The sequence below is a fragment of the Schistocerca americana genome, chromosome 8 (genome assembly GCF_021461395.2).
Source record: "Schistocerca americana isolate TAMUIC-IGC-003095 chromosome 8, iqSchAmer2.1, whole genome shotgun sequence".
NCBI lineage: Eukaryota > Metazoa > Arthropoda > Insecta > Orthoptera > Acrididae > Schistocerca > Schistocerca americana.
In genome coordinates this window covers 123,113,503-123,131,955 of record NC_060126.1, presented here as the reverse complement: position 1 = coordinate 123,131,955, position 18,453 = coordinate 123,113,503, and the positions used below count along the sequence as shown (strand labels likewise).

Below are 18,453 nucleotides of genomic sequence, written 5' to 3'. Positions count from 1 at the left end.
TGACAAATAAAAGTGTACAGTGTAGTGTCAAGTGAAACGTCCTGATTAACAACGACATTCTAAAAGAATCTAATGAAACGGATAAAAAAAACATTACGAGACCAAACAGGTCACAGACAATTTTAGAGGACTGTTTAAGTAATTATTTCAATGTATCTGTGTATGTTTGTCTACTGACATGTTTTGTTTTCTATATAGAGTATTATTCATTTATCTTTGTGTGTGTTAGACTTAAGATTGTTTTTTTTCATATTTTGTTTCACAGTAACAGCAATTAAGATGACAGTGCAAGGACACCTTACAATGAACTGAGAGAAGTGCCAAAGTGCACAAAAGACACTGAAAGACTATTTGTTTTCATAACTGTACTGGAAGCATAAAATAACTAGATGACAAACTCATTCCAATTTTACGTTAGAACGAAAGTAAACAGATGATAAAACACAGTAATGTCTTGAAACTACATGTGAGTCCTGATGATCCTTCCGGAATCATCATGCCTCACATGGGAGGCATTGTGACATTACAGCCTTTATCACTGCGATTTTTAATATGTAAAAGTTTTTTTTCTGGATTTGCGTCAGTATGTGCGAACTTTTAACATATACCAATGAATGTTGTAACCAGATATCTTTGCCGCGCTCCTGTAAAGCGCAGAATATCACGATAGCTATAAACTGTTATACGCTGCTATCGATCAGTAAAAAAAAAAAAAAAAAAAACCGATGCACCTATGTTTCAAAATAACAATTGCCAGTTTTTACTTCTGCAGGGAGCCGCGCCGCTGTCTAGCTGTTCTGTGAATGTGTTGCGAGTCGGACGCAAAAGTATTGTGCTCCATACTGATATAACCATTTTATTGTATAGTTAAGAGTTTAAGTGATTAAAAATATATGTAGCCACAAACAAGCGAGAATGTATATCGTGAAAAATTCGCTTCACCGCCACAATGGGTGGCCATGTTAATGTAAGTTTCTGTTTCATATTATAATACTTGAAGCCTTGAAGTTTATTTAATTTCAAAGAAAATCTCTCAACCTTATTTTCATTAATTATACTTATGATAATCCTTCCTGTTTAAAAGATTTATGCAGCTTATGATCCAGCGTGTGTTCTGTCGGAACAGGAGGCTGTCGTGACGACATCGCTATAGTATTTATTCCAAGTTCTTTCAGTTCCGTTTATATGTTCGTACAAATCCAATCAGTTGGTCCCTTAGGTTTCTTTCATGTAACTTCCGTCTGTTTTCTCCGCGCGATCTTCCTCCGAAAAAAAAAATTTCTGTTCATTTTCTTTAGTAATTTTCGATATCGCGAAGGAGAAAAGACAGCCGCCTCCTGCTCCGAACGGAACACCACGACTTTTCTAACGTCGGAGAGTACCGCACTAATTTTCCGCTAAAAGGTAATAGAATTTCTTAAAGCTGGATCAATTACACATGTTGCTGCTGTTCTCCGACAAATCTGGTGTGATTAATAGTAATTTATTCTGTCACGACAAAAAGAACCAATTTTATTTTTACCAAAGCAACAAAGCTTCCAATTAAATTACTAAAAAAAAAATCATACCAGACCAGGGGGATACCCTACTCCACCCCTGGCTTTGGACCTTAATGCCCCCCCCCCCCCCCCCCCCAGTAATAATTCAAGGCTCTCCCTTACACAGATCCCAAATGGCCATGTTGCTTGTGGTCGGTGATTGAATAGCCATTCCAGTGGCAGCTGAACAATGTAACTGGATGCTGGCGATGTAGGAACGGACAAAGATCTATATGTGTGGCATACTACGAGAAGACGATGTCCAATAGACAGCGGAGGCTCACCAGCCTCTGCACACAAACTAACAACAGGGCTCGTGTGGTAAGTCCCTGTTGACAACCTAATACCCTCATGGTGAATGGCATCCAGCACTTTAAGGTATGAAGGCCTTGCTGATCCATAAATCTGGCATCCGTATTCAAGGTGGGGTTGCACGAAGGCCTTATGAAGTATGAGCTCTGTCGGCTCCCCAAGACCTATGATTAACACATTTAAGGATGTTTAAGGCCTTGAGAAATCTCAGTTTCATTTCTTTAAGGTGTGGCAACCATGTTAACTTCTCATCAAAGACAAGACCCAGACACTTCACCTTTTCCTTAAAAGTGAGATCAGTACCCCCAGTTTTAAAACGGGCAAATTAAACAGAGAGCAGGAACCATTAAAAGCAACACAAACTGTTTTCTCTAATGAGAATTTAAAACCTGTGGTGCGAGACCATTCCTCCAACCATCTGATCGTCAGTTGCAACAGCATGCCCAGAACTTAAGGTGACGGGACTGCTGGTGCTTACCAATCCCCAGCTCAGGAACCCCGGGGTCGCCAAGCCCGTACCCAGCAAATGAATGCCGAGACCCTGGGGGCACGTGGAAAAACGGCTAAAACAATGACATACAGAAATGGAAGTCGAAAACTAAAAATTAAATGGACTTTGCCACATTGGTTTGGCGGGTTAAAATTAAAAGACGGTCAACAGCCTGCCCGTCATATGCTAAAACAGCCGATAACTCATGAGGGCAAACCCAAATGGGAACATAAACGGTTAAAAATTGGGCATTCCATTAGGAAGAGGCAGGCAGTTACAACTTGGGCACAATGTGAACGAAGTAGTGGGGTAGCGCCACTTATCAAATGACGATGGCTAAAAAGGCAGTGCCCTATACGCAGTCAAGTTAAATTGACCAATCCCAGGAGAAGGGCCAAGAGAAGGTTGTCCAAGTTGTTGGGAGAGGCTTAATAAGCCCATGAAGGGAGGACCATTGACGATGCCAAAGGGACACTACCTCCTGACAGATAGAAACACAGAGATCATTGGAGGGACTGAAGTACGAGGACTGCAGCCTTGGAAGCAGTATCAGCAGGCTCGTTTCCTGGCAGACCAACATGACCAGGAACCCACAGAAATATCACACTGCTCCACCAAGAGTGAGCTGGTGACAGTTTTCCTGGACCAACTGCACTAAGGGATGGGTGGTGTACAGTGCACTTAGACTTTGAAGGGCATTAAGTGAGGCTGAGCAGAGGACACAATTGAAAAGGCTGTGTTGTCGGATGTACTCCGTGGTCTGACAAATGGAGAAGAGCTTGGCTGTAAATACTGAGCAGCGTGCCAGAAGCCAATGTCGAAAGACACAGGTGCCAATGACGAAGGCACATGCAACCCTACGGTCAGTCCAAGAGCCATCAGTGTATACAAAGGTACTATTGCGAAGTTCCATGCGAAGGTCGTGAAACTGAAGGTGATAGACCAAGGCTGGAGTAGTGTCCTTAGGAAGCAAATGAAAGCCAAGGTTAACATGGGCTGCTTCACAAAGCCAATGTGGTGAAGGGTTCACACCCACTGGGAAAGTTGCAGGTAGTGTGAAGCTAAGCCGCTGTAGCAAAAGCTGAACGGACTCCAGGAGGTGTCAGAGAAGAGGGACACGCCCCATACTGGCCATCACAGGAATCATTGAAGGAGGTGGCATAGGATGGGTGGCTACGCATGGCAGACAAACAGCATGCATACCTGCTGAGGAGGAAGTCACCGTGGTAGGACAGTGGTAGTTCAGCAGCTTCTGTTAAACTCTCAACCAGGCTAGTGTAAAAGGCACTCGGGGCCAAACGGATGCCACAATGGTGGATAGTGTTGAGACAGCATTAAGAGGGATGAAAGGGCAGACGCGTTAACAAAGCACCCGTAGTCGTGTTTCGAATGGACAAGGGACCGGTACAAACAGAGGATGGTGTTTGATCAGCACCTCAGGAAGTACCATTCAGGACATGTAGGACTTTGAGGAATTGAGAACAGTGGGCTGCCAGGTAAGACACATGGGAGGACAAAGAGAGTTTCCTATCAAGCATGAGCCCGAGGAATTTTGTAGTTTCAATGAAGAAAAGGGCAAAAGGCCAAAGATATAAAGATGGTGGGAAAATCCAATTACGTCAACAGAAATTCATACAGACGGTTTTGTCAGTGGAAAAACAAAAGCAATTGTCAATGCTCCACGACTAAAGATGATCAACACATCGCTGAAGATGCCGCTCTGTCAGACAGGTCCATGGAGAACTGCAAGTGAGACAGGTCCATGGAGAACTGCAACAGATGGAAAAATCGTCAACAAAAAGGGAGCTGGAGATGCCTGGTGGCAGAAAAGCCATTATAGGATTAATGGTGACAGCAAAGAGGACAACACCCCGGATGAGACTCTGAGGCACACTGTTTTCCTGGATAAAGGTGTCCGACATGGCAGAATCTACACGCACCTTGAAAACACAGTCTTTCAAAAATGCCTGAAGGAAACAGGGCAGGCAGCCATGGGAGCCCCACATGCAGAGACTATGGAGGATATCAGTTCTCCTGCAGGTGCCGTAGGCCTTCTTCAAGTCGAAAAACATAGTGACAGTCTGGGATTTCTGCAGAAAACCATTCATGACATGGGTGGCTAAAGTAACAAAATCCACACTGTACACTCGTCAGTTAATTGCGAGACTCGAGCCACCATACCAGAAGGGCATTAATCATGTGTTCCATCACCTAGCAAATGCAGCTGGTAAGAGAGATGGGGCGGTAGCTAGAAGGAAGGTTTTTGTCCTTACCGGGTTTAGGTATAGGTATGATGGTGGCTTCAAGCATGTGTCTGGGAAATGTGTCCTCTGCCTAGATGCAGTTGTATGTGTTAAGCAGAAAGTGCTTGACAGCAAGAGAAAGGTGCTGCAACATTTGAATGTGGATGGCGTCTGGCCCTGAGGCTGAGGATTGGAATGAATTGAGAGCATGATCTAGCTCCCTCATAGTAAAGGCGGCATGGTAGTACACACAATTTGGAGAAGAGAAAGGTTATCGCCAGAGCCTCCTCCGCTTGTTTCCGATGGATGAAGGCAGGGTGATAGTGGGAAGAGCTCAAAAGTTCTGCAAAATGGTGGCCCAAGGTGTTGGAGATAGCAATAGGGTCCATGCTGATGTCATCTGCTGCTTTCAGGTCGGAAATTGGGGAATGGATCTTGATCTCAGTGAGCCATTGGAGGTTGTTCCACATGAGAGAGGAAGAGGTGGAACTGTTAAAAGAACTAGTGAATGAAATCCAGCAAGCTCTTTTGCTATGACACTTTGCACGTATCTGGTTATCATGAATGCAGTTTGCCATTAGGATGGTGGTTAAAAATGCGGAGAGCATGTCTCCGTGTGTGAATTGCATCACGGCATGCCTCAGTCCACCAAGGGACTGGGACACAATTTGGTAAAGAGGAAGTGTGAGGATTGGAATGTTCTGCAGCGATATGGATAACGTTTGTGAGAAATTCCACCTGGTCATCACAACTGGGGAAATCTTGCTCTTCAAAGGTCACCAGGGAGGACTAAAGCTGCCAGTCAGCCTTAGTAAGCTGCCATTTGGGTGTGCATGCGGATAGAGTACAAGTCAGAAAATGGATAGCACATAGGAAATGGTTGCTCGAGTAAGTGTCAGAAAGAATGGAACACTCAAGATGATAGGCAAGCTGGCAGTGGAGAAGGATAGGTCCAAATGGGAGTGCAAGGAGTTGGAAAGGAAAGAGTATGCTCCTGTGTTAAGGCAGAAGCGGTTAAGTTGGTTAAGAATATCAGCCAAGAGAGCACCTCTCTGACAGGTCCTGGGAGAACCCCAAAGGGGATAACATGCATTAAAGTCACTGAGTAATAAAAATGGGGTTGGCAGCTGCCCAATAAGCTGAAAGAAATGTGCCCTGGTGACATCGAATGACAAAGGGACATAAATGGTACAGACGGAAAAAATCAGGTAGGGAAAGGAAAGCTGAACTGCAACAGCTTGAAGCTGGATAGTCAGGAAGGTGGGTTGACTATGAATGTCATCCTGTATGAGCAGCATGATGCCTGCATGAGATGGAATGCTGACCTCTGGGAGAAGGTCAAAACGAATTGGTAAGAAATGTGAAAGCTCAATGCGGGTGTGAGGGTGCAATTTTGTTTCCTGAATGCAGAGTACAAGGGGACGCTGTGATGCTAAAAGCAGCTTTAAATCCTCTTTCTGGCACCAAAGGCCGCGAACATTCCATTGGAAGAGTGTAATGATGAGAAAGAGACGAAGGGGTGTCACCTCCGTGGCTGCCCAGTGACAGTTGGTGAAGACAGACTATGACAGGGCACAGAAGCAGGAGTATCCTGCCCCATGGGGTCCACAGAATCATCAGCTTGATTGTGTTGTCGGTCTGTGGAGTCCAACACTGAAAAACAGTTGGTGTGAGCACTGGCGACACGGAGGCTAGCCGGGTTAACGTATCAAGTTGCAACACCATTGTAGAGGATCCTTGAGTTGGTGAAGGAGAAGACCTATTGCCTTTGGTGGACTTACTTGAGCCTTTCCAGTTAGAGGAAGACTCGGGTGTTGTTCCACTGGAGGAACGGAAGAAGTCTTCATGGAAGTACTCCTTCTGTCCTTTCTGGCCTACCGGTTAAGTAGCTGGTGGCTTCGCCCCTTGAGGCAAGAGTTTGACGACATGTTGCACAGCTGGATGGGGGGGGGGGGGGGGGGGGGTGGCGATACTACATTGACACTGGGTGATTTCACTACCTCAGAGCTGAATTTCAGGTCGCATGCCTGCGTGGCCATGCCCTTCATGGAGCGAGGGATAACAAGAGCAGAACTATAGGTGCCAGACAGGAGAACACAGGATTTGTGACTAGTCATTAACTTGCAAGTGACTGGGTAAGGCACTTTTTCCTTTACCCGGATCTCTTGGACAGCCTGCTCATCAAGATACAAGGGAAAATCCCAAGAGGGGTCAGCATGTCTGCCATTGCAGTTGATACCGCGGGGAGGAGGAGGCGGACAATTGCTCCTGTACGCATCCCTACCACAGATTACACATTTGGCTGGGTGTCGACAAGATGATCTCATGTGGTTGAAATGATGACACTGGTAGCAGCGCATAGGTTTTGGAATGTATGGCCGAACTGTGATAATTTCATGGTCTGCTTTGATCTTGGATGGAAGCACAATTCTATCAAAGGTGAGAAAAAAGGGTGAGGGTGGGCAGTAAGGAGAGATCAACCTTTTTCATTACATGATGGATGGCAGTGACACCCTGATCAGATAGGTAAGATTGGATTTTGGCCTCAGTTAGACAGTCGAGCAGCCTGGTGTAAATTACACCATGGGAAGAATTCGAAGTTCTATGGGCACTGACATAAACAGGGCAGCCATGGAGAAGCGAGGCAGCAAGTATTTGTGCTTGAGAATCAGATGTAGTTTCCAAAATCCAAGTGCCATTCTGTAAACGAGAGCAGGACTTCACAGGGCCAGCAATTGCATCAGCACTTTTCTGAATAATAAACAGATTTACCATGGCGAAGGACAAACCGTCTTCAGTACGTGAGACCATGAGGAACAGTCGTGCTGGGTAAGGGTCTTTGAATCATTAGCCTCATTACATTTACGTATCATAGATGTTGATTGGGAAGCTGACTGATTAATTGTGAGAAAATCCCCCATGATTGCCAGCATCTCTGATGGCATGCTCCTTCCAACTGGGGGCCCCCTTCACTAGGGGGTGCACCCACCTTAGGTGACTTTTCACACCTCAGGTTTCACCTCCTGAACACCTGACAGAGGGACCAATCAGCAATTTGGGAAGATTGCCTGAGCTGCAATCACCCCTCCCTGGACCTGACATGTACCAGGGGGTATGTGCGAACCCTGCCTGTCAACCCAGAACTGGGAATTACGTGTTACGCAGTCAGCTGTTACAAGTCAGATGCATGGGCCGACCTTCAGGAGCGCACAGGGGGGAAGAAGAGAAAGAGGAATCTCAAACGCCAAAGTGGAGGAACAAGAGGAGAAGGGAAACAAAGAAAGGAAAGGGAGCAAAAAAAATAAAAGGTGAGACTGTTCTTAGGTCAGCGACAGACAATGCAGAACATTCTCAATAACACCAGAGACATGTTCCCCAAGGGAGGGGAAAAAGAATAGCAAGAGGAAAGACATGCAGCACAGAAGGTAAAAATGCTGTAAAGGCTGGGGCCCTGTGGTAGCCAAGCACAAACCCGCCAAAGAGTAGTGAGCCCCCTGGGGGTCTGTTGCTAAATTTAGAAGTGATGGGGATTAGTGAAATGAAATGTAAAGGGGCCAGAGAATTCTGGTCAAATCATTGTAGGGTACAATATAAACAGTATCAATGAATGGTATAATGGGTATTGGCATGATTATGAACAGAAAGGTAGGTAACAAAAGTTACTATGAGCAGCACAGTGACCAAGAACTGAAGCTAAGGCAACATTGTGTAGAGAGATGAAAGTTTGTATGTTTTTCCACGACCGGTTTCAAAGCATAAAACTCCATATTAGGTGCCAACAAATAATTATGGGAACAAAAATGTGTGGTAGTTACAGGGTGGTGACTATTGAACTATATGAAAAAAATGTAAATCAATTTGTACAAACACTTTATTCAACATGTAAAAGTCACTACAGATATTCAGATTTAGATTACGACATGTTTGATATGCCTGCCATAATGTGGTGCAGACGAATAGCAAAATTCTGCATGATCCATTGAAGTGCCTGAGCATCAATGATGTCAATGACTCCTGAATGGCTGTTTTCAGCTCAGCAAAGATCTTGAGGTTGTTGTTGTACACATTGCCTTTAATATAGCCCCACAAAAAGAAGTTGCCAGTGTTCAGATCCAGGGAATATGGCGACCAATCAAGGCCATTGCCAGTGGCCTCTGAGTACCCCAGAGCCAGAATGCAGTAATCCTCAATGTGCTCCTCCACAACATCGAACACACTCCTGCTTTGATGAGGTCATGCTCCATCATGCACGAACCACATCTTGTCAAAATGGGAATGAAATCATCTACCGAGACCTTCACATACCATTCGGTAGCCACCATGCCATCAAGAAATATCACACATATTATACCATAACTGGACACTGCGCACTACAAAGTCGCCCACTGAGGGTGAAGAGACTTCTTGGTCATGAAATACAGATTCTCAGTCCCCCAAATGAACCAATTTTGCATACTGATGAACCCATCCAAGTGAGCTAAACCAAGCCATGTGCATACATCATGCCCTGCAGCCGACCATCCATTTTGAACATCCTAAGGCAGACCTTTCAGAAGTTATGACAATTTTATTTCATACAATTCCTGTATGTTCCCATAATTACTTGGTGGCACCTAAAGATAAAGTTTTAGGCTTTGAAACGAATCATGGAATAAATTAAGGAATCACAGGCAATTGAAGTGGATTTTTATTCTATAAACACGTTCCTCAGCTGCTGATGTTCACTTGATTAAATCTTCTGTCATAGGTTTCAACTGTTTATAGCTAACATTCATTACCAAAATCACAAAAGAAAGACCAGGAGACAAAGAGAGATATCAAGTAGACTACATTATGTTTAGAGAAATATTTAGAAATAAATCCTGGTCTACACAGGATATCCAGGTGTGAAACAGACTCAGACTATAATCTGGTAGTGATAAACAACAGATTGAAGCTGAAGAGAATGAAAAAGGAGTATATGAATAAAAGCAATACTTAAAATTTAGGATACAACGCTATTAAGGGGAAATTCTCTGAAGCACTGAGAAACATCAAAAGTAAAAAATGTAGAGTAGTTTTGTGGAAGTGGAGAGAACAAAGAAAAAACAATTTAGATAGATACAGTGAAGACACAGTGAAAATCACAGCATGTGGACTCTAGAATTTTTCACTGGGGGCAATGGGACTGCAACAAGGTACTGGAAGATCTCAAAAGAGAGGGATGACTACATGAAGCAGGTGCCTGGAACACTACGGTACCGGGTTGCTTGGAATCAAAGACAATGGAAACAGGCAACCATCCAGCAATGGAAAAAAATCTATGATACATGTTACTTACCATGAGACTTCCAGACAAGTACTGACATCACATTACCATAGAAAGCACATATGGATAAATGTGACAACTGTGTCAGATGACAGATCGGATAAGTCACACTTGTAAACTGCCGAGCAAAATAATGTACATAAGAGTGGAAACTAAAACTGAAGATATACTGGAAAAAGAACAGTTTGGCTTCAGAAAGACAAAATGTATTAGATAAACAGTTGTGGTGTTGTGCTTAGTAACGGAAGGCAGATGAGTAAAAATAAGGATAGCTTCCTAACATTTGTGGACCTAGAGGAAGCATTCAAATATATAAAATGGCATAAGTAGTTCACAATCTTTGGAAGACTGGGGGCTAAAGTAAAGAGATGGGAGAATTAACTGTAAATGTTCAAAAGCCAAGTGGGAGAAATAAACATGGAATGTCAAGACAGGGAAGTATTAGGGAGCGTGTAAGGCAAGGTTGCAGCTTCTCACAACTGTTCTGCAATTAGTACATCAAAGCAACAATGAAATAGTGACAGACAATTTCAGAAGAGGAATAAAGTCGAAAGAGAACAGATAATGTTATGGTTCGCACACCACCTTACCAAAAGCAAGGAAGACTTAGAAGATCTATTGTAAGGAACAGACAGTACAGGAAGCACAGAATATGGCTTTAGGATAAACAAAGCAAATATGAAGTCAATGCAGAGTGGAAGAAGTGATAGAATTCTCCAGTCTAGGAAGTAAGAGTACAGAGACAGGTTGCAGTAAGAAAGATATCAGAAAGAAACTGACAAAGGTGAAGAAGGCTTTCTGCAATAGGAGAGCTCTACAGCACATATTCCATTGGAAACAAAGAAGTTCCTGAATGTGTGTGTCTGGAGCACAACGTGAAATAAGTATCATTAGAAATCTGGGGAAGAAGAAATTGGAAGCATTTGAAAAATGGTTCTCTCAAGATGTGTTAAAAATTAAATGACAAGATCAAAATGTAAAATGAAGTATTAAAAAGAAGAAGTGAGAAACAAATTCCATGAAACAACATTACAAAAATGGACATGTTAGCACAACTGCTACAGAATGCAGAAACAGTTAACTTGGTGCTAGAATGAACAGTAAAGGGGAAAAATAGCAGGAGCAAACATAGACTAGACTGCTGAAAACAGTTTACAGAGGATGTTGATTGTAGCAGTCATATAAGTATATAAAGATCCAGGGAAGATAGGGAAAGATAGAAGACAGCAATGAACCATTAGAAAGAATTATGGAAAAAAGGGCATAAACCTAATTTAAATTCTATTAGTCTTATTACTTTTCTTTCTACATTAGTAAAGTTTACAATATAGTGTTACAATTTGAAGTACGGCAGTCATATTCTGTTCTTTGTTTTCTTTTAATGCATTTAGTGAAAATAAACACATCAGGACCTGTCTATGTGATGGTGCACCACTAATGTGAAAGGTAAAGGTACCCAATAGAAGTGCTGATATACCCTCCTTGTGAAATATCTGTAGGTGTTCCTTGTAACATATTTAGCTACAGAGAATGGCAGCACACATCCTTATTCTTCAGTTTCCAAACAGTTTATAAAGCTACTCAAAGAAATAGCCAACCTCCAATAATGAAAAAATTTGTGAACTAAACTTTTATCGACAATACTACCAACAAAACAAAATTCATACAAGAAAACCAACAAATTATGAGACAGCGTCACTGATGAGTATTTATATTCACAGACAAGATATATATAGTACTGCAGTGAAAATGACACACTAATAATTCCTTCCTCACAGCTGAGAGGAGACAGGTCGGGCAAGGCTCTCAGACCATAGAATGAGAGAGAGCCAATTGTAGTGAGGCTTCAGACAGAGCTTTGTGTACCCTCAACCTCATCAGAGTGTACACGTGGAAAAAAAGAGAGAAAAAAATAATAATTTCTGAATTTTACAGTTAAAAACGCACTTTTTTCTGGATGAAAGTACATTTTTTCTGTGTTAAATGACAAAATACTTTCCCATGGAACTGTAAAATTCCCATAGAGCTGTAAAACTTATTTATCAATTCTTTGGATGGTAAAGGTTTTGTGCGAACTTCCTGACATTTTAGCAAAAACCTACATATTTTGGAGAGGTGTTCAGGACGCGAAGAGTGCATATTTTAGTATTATGAAAGTATAAACAAGAATTCCACAAAATACAGCACTTCAAAAGCACTGAAATTGAGATTTCACTGCCTGGTACACTTTTGTCAGCAAATCGTAGCTCGTGTCACATGATCGCCAGCCAATGACAGCAGATATTCGGACCATAAGACACACAATGTCGTCAGCAAATAGCAACATCACTGTTAACTAGTGCAAACACACAAATAGGAAATGTTAATGATTTAAATTGATATATATGCAGTACAGTTACAAGAAAAGCTAAGCTCTCACATTTAATACTGGTGGTCAAAAATTTTTTGCAGTTTTTTTTATGAGGGTGTGGTTATGCATGATCCTAAAAGCACAGTTTAAAGTACAGCTGATGAATTTTTCAGACAAGCAAAATTATAAATTTCACTGATGTGGACCAAACATTTCATGGGTTACCTGGCTGAATACATGTTCCGTCGATCACTTCTATTTTTCCACAGAAAAGCCAATTAAATGTGAAATTGCTCAAGACCTCATCTCATACTTCTTTTTGGAAGGATGATAACTTTATTTGCCATTGTCACTGATAATTTGTAATCTATGAAAGAACTAAAATAAATATGAAAAACTCACCTTGAAGATTTGTCTTTTTAACACGAGTTACCCTTTAAGAAACATCAAAGACAAATGTCTCAGATAAATTATAAATAATGGCATAAATCGCTTGACTTCTGGGTCCAAAACTTTTCCAAGTGACTGGTCCCCATAGTGTTAAGTTTTGAATGTGAGTCAAACATTCTGTGATTTAAGAAATTCATTGCACACCCTCAAACATAACACAATTCATGTTGCTTAAAAGGAAATTTACTTTAAAAACTAAAGCTTCTCACACCACCATTTGTAATATTTTTCCACAAACTTTTAGAATTGCAAACAGTTGTGATGTCATGCTCATTGAAAGCAGTTTGTTGTTACAAAGTACTGCATGGGATTCGTGCTAAAGCTTTTGACACATTTCACTGTCAGCAGAGAAATGTGCATGCACTGTGTTTTGTTGTTGTAAATGGCACATTTTCTATGCAACTAAAGTTTTATTTTGGTGTTATTCTCTCATTTATAGATTCATTGCTGCATTAAGTTCTTACCAGTTAAAATTACAAAAATTTAACTGAGAAATAAAACAATAAAAAATTTCCAGATTTCTAAAAATTCTAGGTTCTTCCTGGATGAAAAAATTCTTGGGTTTTTCCCAGATTTTCCAGTTGTCCCGAAGTGTATAAACCCTGCTCATTATAGATGGTGCCTTTTTACACTGCCTTTTCAATTAAACCTTCTCCCAACCTTCCCTCTCCTCTCCCAAGGAGAAACTATTAATGCCAAGAGCCAGGTAGTGAGTCACTCTTTTATATGTGTGTATCAGCAGTAATACACATTTCACCTACTGAATGTAAGTAATGGTCAGTAATTCATACTCATAATTTATTACATACTACACTCATGTTCATAAATTAAGGATGATGCTGATACATGCTGAAACAATGCTCTGGTGGGTGGTTTGTGGGTTTAAATCACCTCAGGGTATGACCATGCGGTGCATTTGACCTTCGGTCATTGCACGGTGGCGCTGGCAGCAGTCACAAATACAGAGGTGTGTTGGTGCATGTAAGAGTATGGTGCACCAAGTAAGTGTGCAGACTTTTTCAGGCATGCTAATGGTGACTGTGTCTTGAAAATGGCTCAAAGAACACATATTGATGATGTTATGAGGGGTAGAGTACTAGGGCGACTGTACTCTGGTCAAACACAGGAGGTTGTAGCACAGGCCCTCTGTGTGCCACAAAGTGTGATCTCGAGATTATGGCAATGATTCCAGATGACAGGAAACGTGCCCAAGCGCTACAGTATGGGATGTCCACAGTGTACAACACCACAAGAAGACTGATATCTCACTATCAGTGCTCACAGATAGCCACAGAGTACTGCAGGTAGCCTTGCTCAGGACCTTACTGCAGCCACTGGAACAGTTGTCTCCAGATGCACAGTCTACAGATGACTGAACAGACATGGTTTATTCACCTGGAGACCTGCAAGGTGCATTCACTGACCCCTGGTCACAGGCTGGTGTCAAGAACACAGTACATGGTCATTGGAACAGTAGTCCCAGGTTATGTTCACGGACGAGTCCAGGTATAGTCTGAACAGTGATTCTCACCGGGTTTTCATCTGGCGTGAAGCAGGAACCACATACCAACCCCTTAATGTCCTTGAAAGGGGCCTGTATGGAGGTCGTGGTTTGATGGTGTGAGGTGGGATTATGTTTGGTGCACGTAACCCCTGTATGTCTTTCACAGAGGAACTGTAACAGGTCAGGGGTTTTGGGACATCATTTTGCACCAGTATGTCCATCTTTTCAGGGGTGAAGTGGGTCCCACCTTCCTCCTGATTGGTGATAACGCACAGCCCCACCGAGCTGCCATCATGAAGGAGTACCTTGAAACAGAAGATATCGGGCGAATGGAGTAGTCTGCCTGTTCTCCAGACCTAAACACCATTGTGCACTTCTGGGATGCTCTCAGTTGACGTATCGCTGCATGTCTTCAAACCCCTACAACACTTCAGGTGCTCTGACAGGCACGGGTACAAGAATGGGAGGCTATACCCCAGCAGCCGCCCGACCACCTGATCCAGAGTATGCCAACCCATTGTGTGGCCTGTGTAAGTGTGTGTGGTTATCATATCCAATATTGATGTTGGGATACATGCGCAGGAAACAGTGGCGGTTTGTGGCACATGTGTTTCGGGACGGTTTTCTAAACTTATCACCAATACTGTGGACTTACCAATCTGTGTCATGTTTGTTCCCTATGTGACTATGCTATTAGTGCCAGTTTTGTGTAGTGCCACATTGTGTGGCACCACACTATGCAATTATCCTTAATTTGTGAGGACGAGTGTATAATAGGAAACCAATTATTCCTACTGTAGGAAAATGTAGTAAACTTACAACGCATGTGACAGCCTTTCGGTGTCCAACAAAATCCTTATCTTTCCGGCATCCCTCACGTTCAACAATTTGAGCAGTGGGACCTCCACCGTTCATGGCGTGTGCTGATACTAAGTACTGACCATCTGGTGACCAGCTGAGCCTCAAGACATGTGTTGTACCTCCACACTAAAAATTTAAGAAGAAATACAAATAAATAAAACAAAATTGAACTGACATGTTGTAAGCACTTTGTAACACTACAATTTACAGTATTATTAGACTAAATATAATATATTAAAATATTTTTACAGTGATGAGAAAGCAAGAAATAAGATACTAAATACGTACCTCACTGAGAACACCAGTTTATACAGTGGCAAGCAACACAACTTAGCACACAATGAAGTTCTAAGTCTAATACTAAGTTCACTGAAATTTCAGATAATCACTAGGTCCACACCTTATATCACACTTCCAAGAAACAGAAGCAATAGCAGCTTTTTCAGCTAACCTTTTGTTGTATGTTAGAATTTTGGGTGAATACTAGAAATGGCTATAAGAAGTATGTTATTGTGAGCACAATTTTGTGCCAATACAACTGGTCACTAAATATGTTATCTCCCCTCACTGACTGAAACACAGTAACACAACTGTGTACTGGGACAGAGCAAGTGGGAGCTGCAAATGCACAGACATGTGACAGCAACTGACTGGTGTATCAAATTAATGTTTTCCATTATTTTCTGTGATATGCAGTTCTCCAGTTCATTAACAAGGGTCAATTCTATGTCAATCTTGTAAATATTTTCTGGGACAGTTATATTTTGCCCATCCTGTGTAATGGCCAGTGCCAAACCAGTTTGTGGAAGCAGTTTTGTGAAGCAGTTAGGCAGTTCTCTATGATGTTCTTTTTTGTGTGTACACTTCTGTACGAAAGTTTTCCTACCTATCTTACTAAACCGTGAAATGTGGCATAATAGGAAGTGTTCACAAGTGGTTAATAAACAAAACATTTATTTAATGACTAAATTACTACAAACAAAAAGCATGAAATGGTCTTAAAATTAACAAATATTCGAGAGAATCACTGATGTGATGGCACTAAACAAAGGCATGGCACACTAGAACTAGTGAACATCGAACAAAGTCACTACCTCGTCCCTGAGTATTGCCAGTACAACAACAAATTTTTACAATGCAATGCACAGAATTAATTGTCTCTTGCGGAAGACGTGGTCTGGACAGGATTTGAACAATGAGTGTGCCAGCAGTGACAGGCACAACTCGGCATTCTAATAGCACTCATGTGGGTACTAATATGCGCCAATCAGAATGTTCTGTGGTACGAGTCACTGATTTACTCACTGGGCTGTATAGATGTAGAGATGGTGTGGTGCGGATGAGTCATGAAACTCAAGCTGAAAGTTTCAGAGCAAAGCACGTTACCACATAGTGTGTTTGGCCCACTGCTGTCGCTGGGCTAAAGTCAATGTGATTCCACGAGGAGAAGGGCAAAACTAAGGGTGGGGCTAGATCAGCGAACACCTTGCTAGGAACTGAGCTACTGTCCTGTAGCCAGTGACTGTAGTAGGAAGATATCCGGTCACACGACAGAATCGACAGCTTGTTGCGGAAATATACGCACAAAGAAAGAAACTTGCTGTGTTAGGAGACAGTCATAGTGAAGTAGGAATGCACAGATATGCTAAGACACATGTGCGGGGAAGGACTGCCACACGAAGGCCCACCTGACCCTCATGAGAGTGGAGCTCAGATGGTGAGCGAGTTGGTGATGGCGAAGGCTGCTACCAATGGCGGGGGATGGTGGGGTGGGGCGTGAGGTGTGAGGACTGTGTACTGTATCAGTGTTGAGGCCATGAGCAGAGCGGTCAACACTGCAGGTCTGCAGTTGTCAGCCATGCAATGGAGGTGGGTGCCAGGTGTTAGGATACTGGGTGTGAGGTGGGTGGGGTGGCTGGCGGTCAAGTATGCTAGTCCACTCCATGACAGCAAACAGTGGTGCAGTACCATCAGTGGGCCCAAGTGGTGAGTAACCTGGTGCAGTGCAGGGTGGAGAGTGCGGGGCCAGCCTGAACTGTGTTCAGTGCTGTGCTTGCAGCGGTGGGCAGGCGCAAGGCGCAGTTGCCAGCTTGGGGCTGCAGAAGCAAGAGCACAGAGGTGTTGCCGGGTGGCTGCGAGGATAGGCTGGCAGGCTGATAGCAGACTCTGGCCATTGACAGCACATGTGCCAGGCACTGTGAGCACGAATGGCTTGGCTGGTGCCTCCAGTATGAGGATGAGCAGCAGCTGTGGATGTGGTGCTGGAAAAGGATGAAATAACACTATTGTAGAAGTTGCATGTAGCATTGGTGGTTGCGGTTGGATGGGGGATTGGTGATGGGAGGGTGGGGGGCTGGATGGGGGAATGTTAACCTGCTGTCAAGGCAAAATTGCCGAGTTAGGCGTAGGCTGTAGGACAGGTATTGGAGCAGGGACATCCTACATGTCAAGGGTGCTGATGTCTGTGTTGTCAACGACCAGTGGGTCAGGGATAGGGCCAGCACTGATGTAGCATGGTGGGTTTTCCACAGTGTCCTTGGCCGTAGTGTGGTAGGCTAGCATCTCAAGGTCTTTGGTGGCGGGACACTTGTCATGGTGTCAGCACTGGCATTGGCAGCAGTGGCACCACTGTTGTTGGAAGTGATCGCCTATGAGATTTGCACAGAGATGGTAGTTGGTTGGTTGGTTGATTGATTTGGGGGAGGGTACGAAATGGCAAGGTCATCGATCCAATCGGATTAGGGAAGGAAGTCAGTTGTGCCCTTTCAAAGGAACCAGCACAACATTTGCATAGAGTGATTTAGGGAAGTCACAGAAAACCTATGTCAGGATTGCCGCATGTGTGTTTCAACCATCATCCTCCCGAATGAGAGTCCAGTGTGCTAACCACAACACCACCTCGCCCGGGCAAAGATGGTAGTCACACTGGGCTGCATGAGATCAGGCAGCATATAGGTGGGCTTCAGTCTATCAATCACACTGCTGGTAGGGGTGCCATGAAGATGTAGGATAAATGTCTTTGAGTCACACTTCAGGACCTAGTCTGGGTGTGGCAGTGCATGCGAAGTGGGAGCTGACAAGGGTCAATGCACAGAATAGCACGAGACAAGGTTTCTATAAATGAATCCTTTATATCTGCCATAGTGCTTGCGGTTGGACGGGCAGGGGGTTGGCAGCAGATGAGCCATGCAATCCTGCAAGCCAATGACAAACCCAGGGATGACGTCATCCATGAGCCAGTTGGCAGGCTCCAGGAAGTCGTTCAGCACAGCGAGAGGCTAGCTGTAAATGAGGTCAGTAGCTGATGTCTCAAGTTTAGCCCTGTGAACGACAAGGAGGCTGATAAATACCAGCACCATGACAGTATTCCACTTGTTGTTATGATAGCTGAGTGTAT

General features: G+C 43.3%; 1 protein-coding gene across 1 annotated transcript in view; it reads right to left on the bottom strand.

Moving 5' to 3' along the window:
* Positions 1-18,453, bottom strand: part of LOC124545615 (protein HIRA-like) — a 322,322-nt gene that overhangs the window by 227,760 nt on the left and 76,109 nt on the right. The window contains 1 exon segment of the mRNA XM_047124563.1: positions 15,015-15,182. Coding sequence (XP_046980519.1) covers positions 15,015-15,182 — 168 coding nt within the window.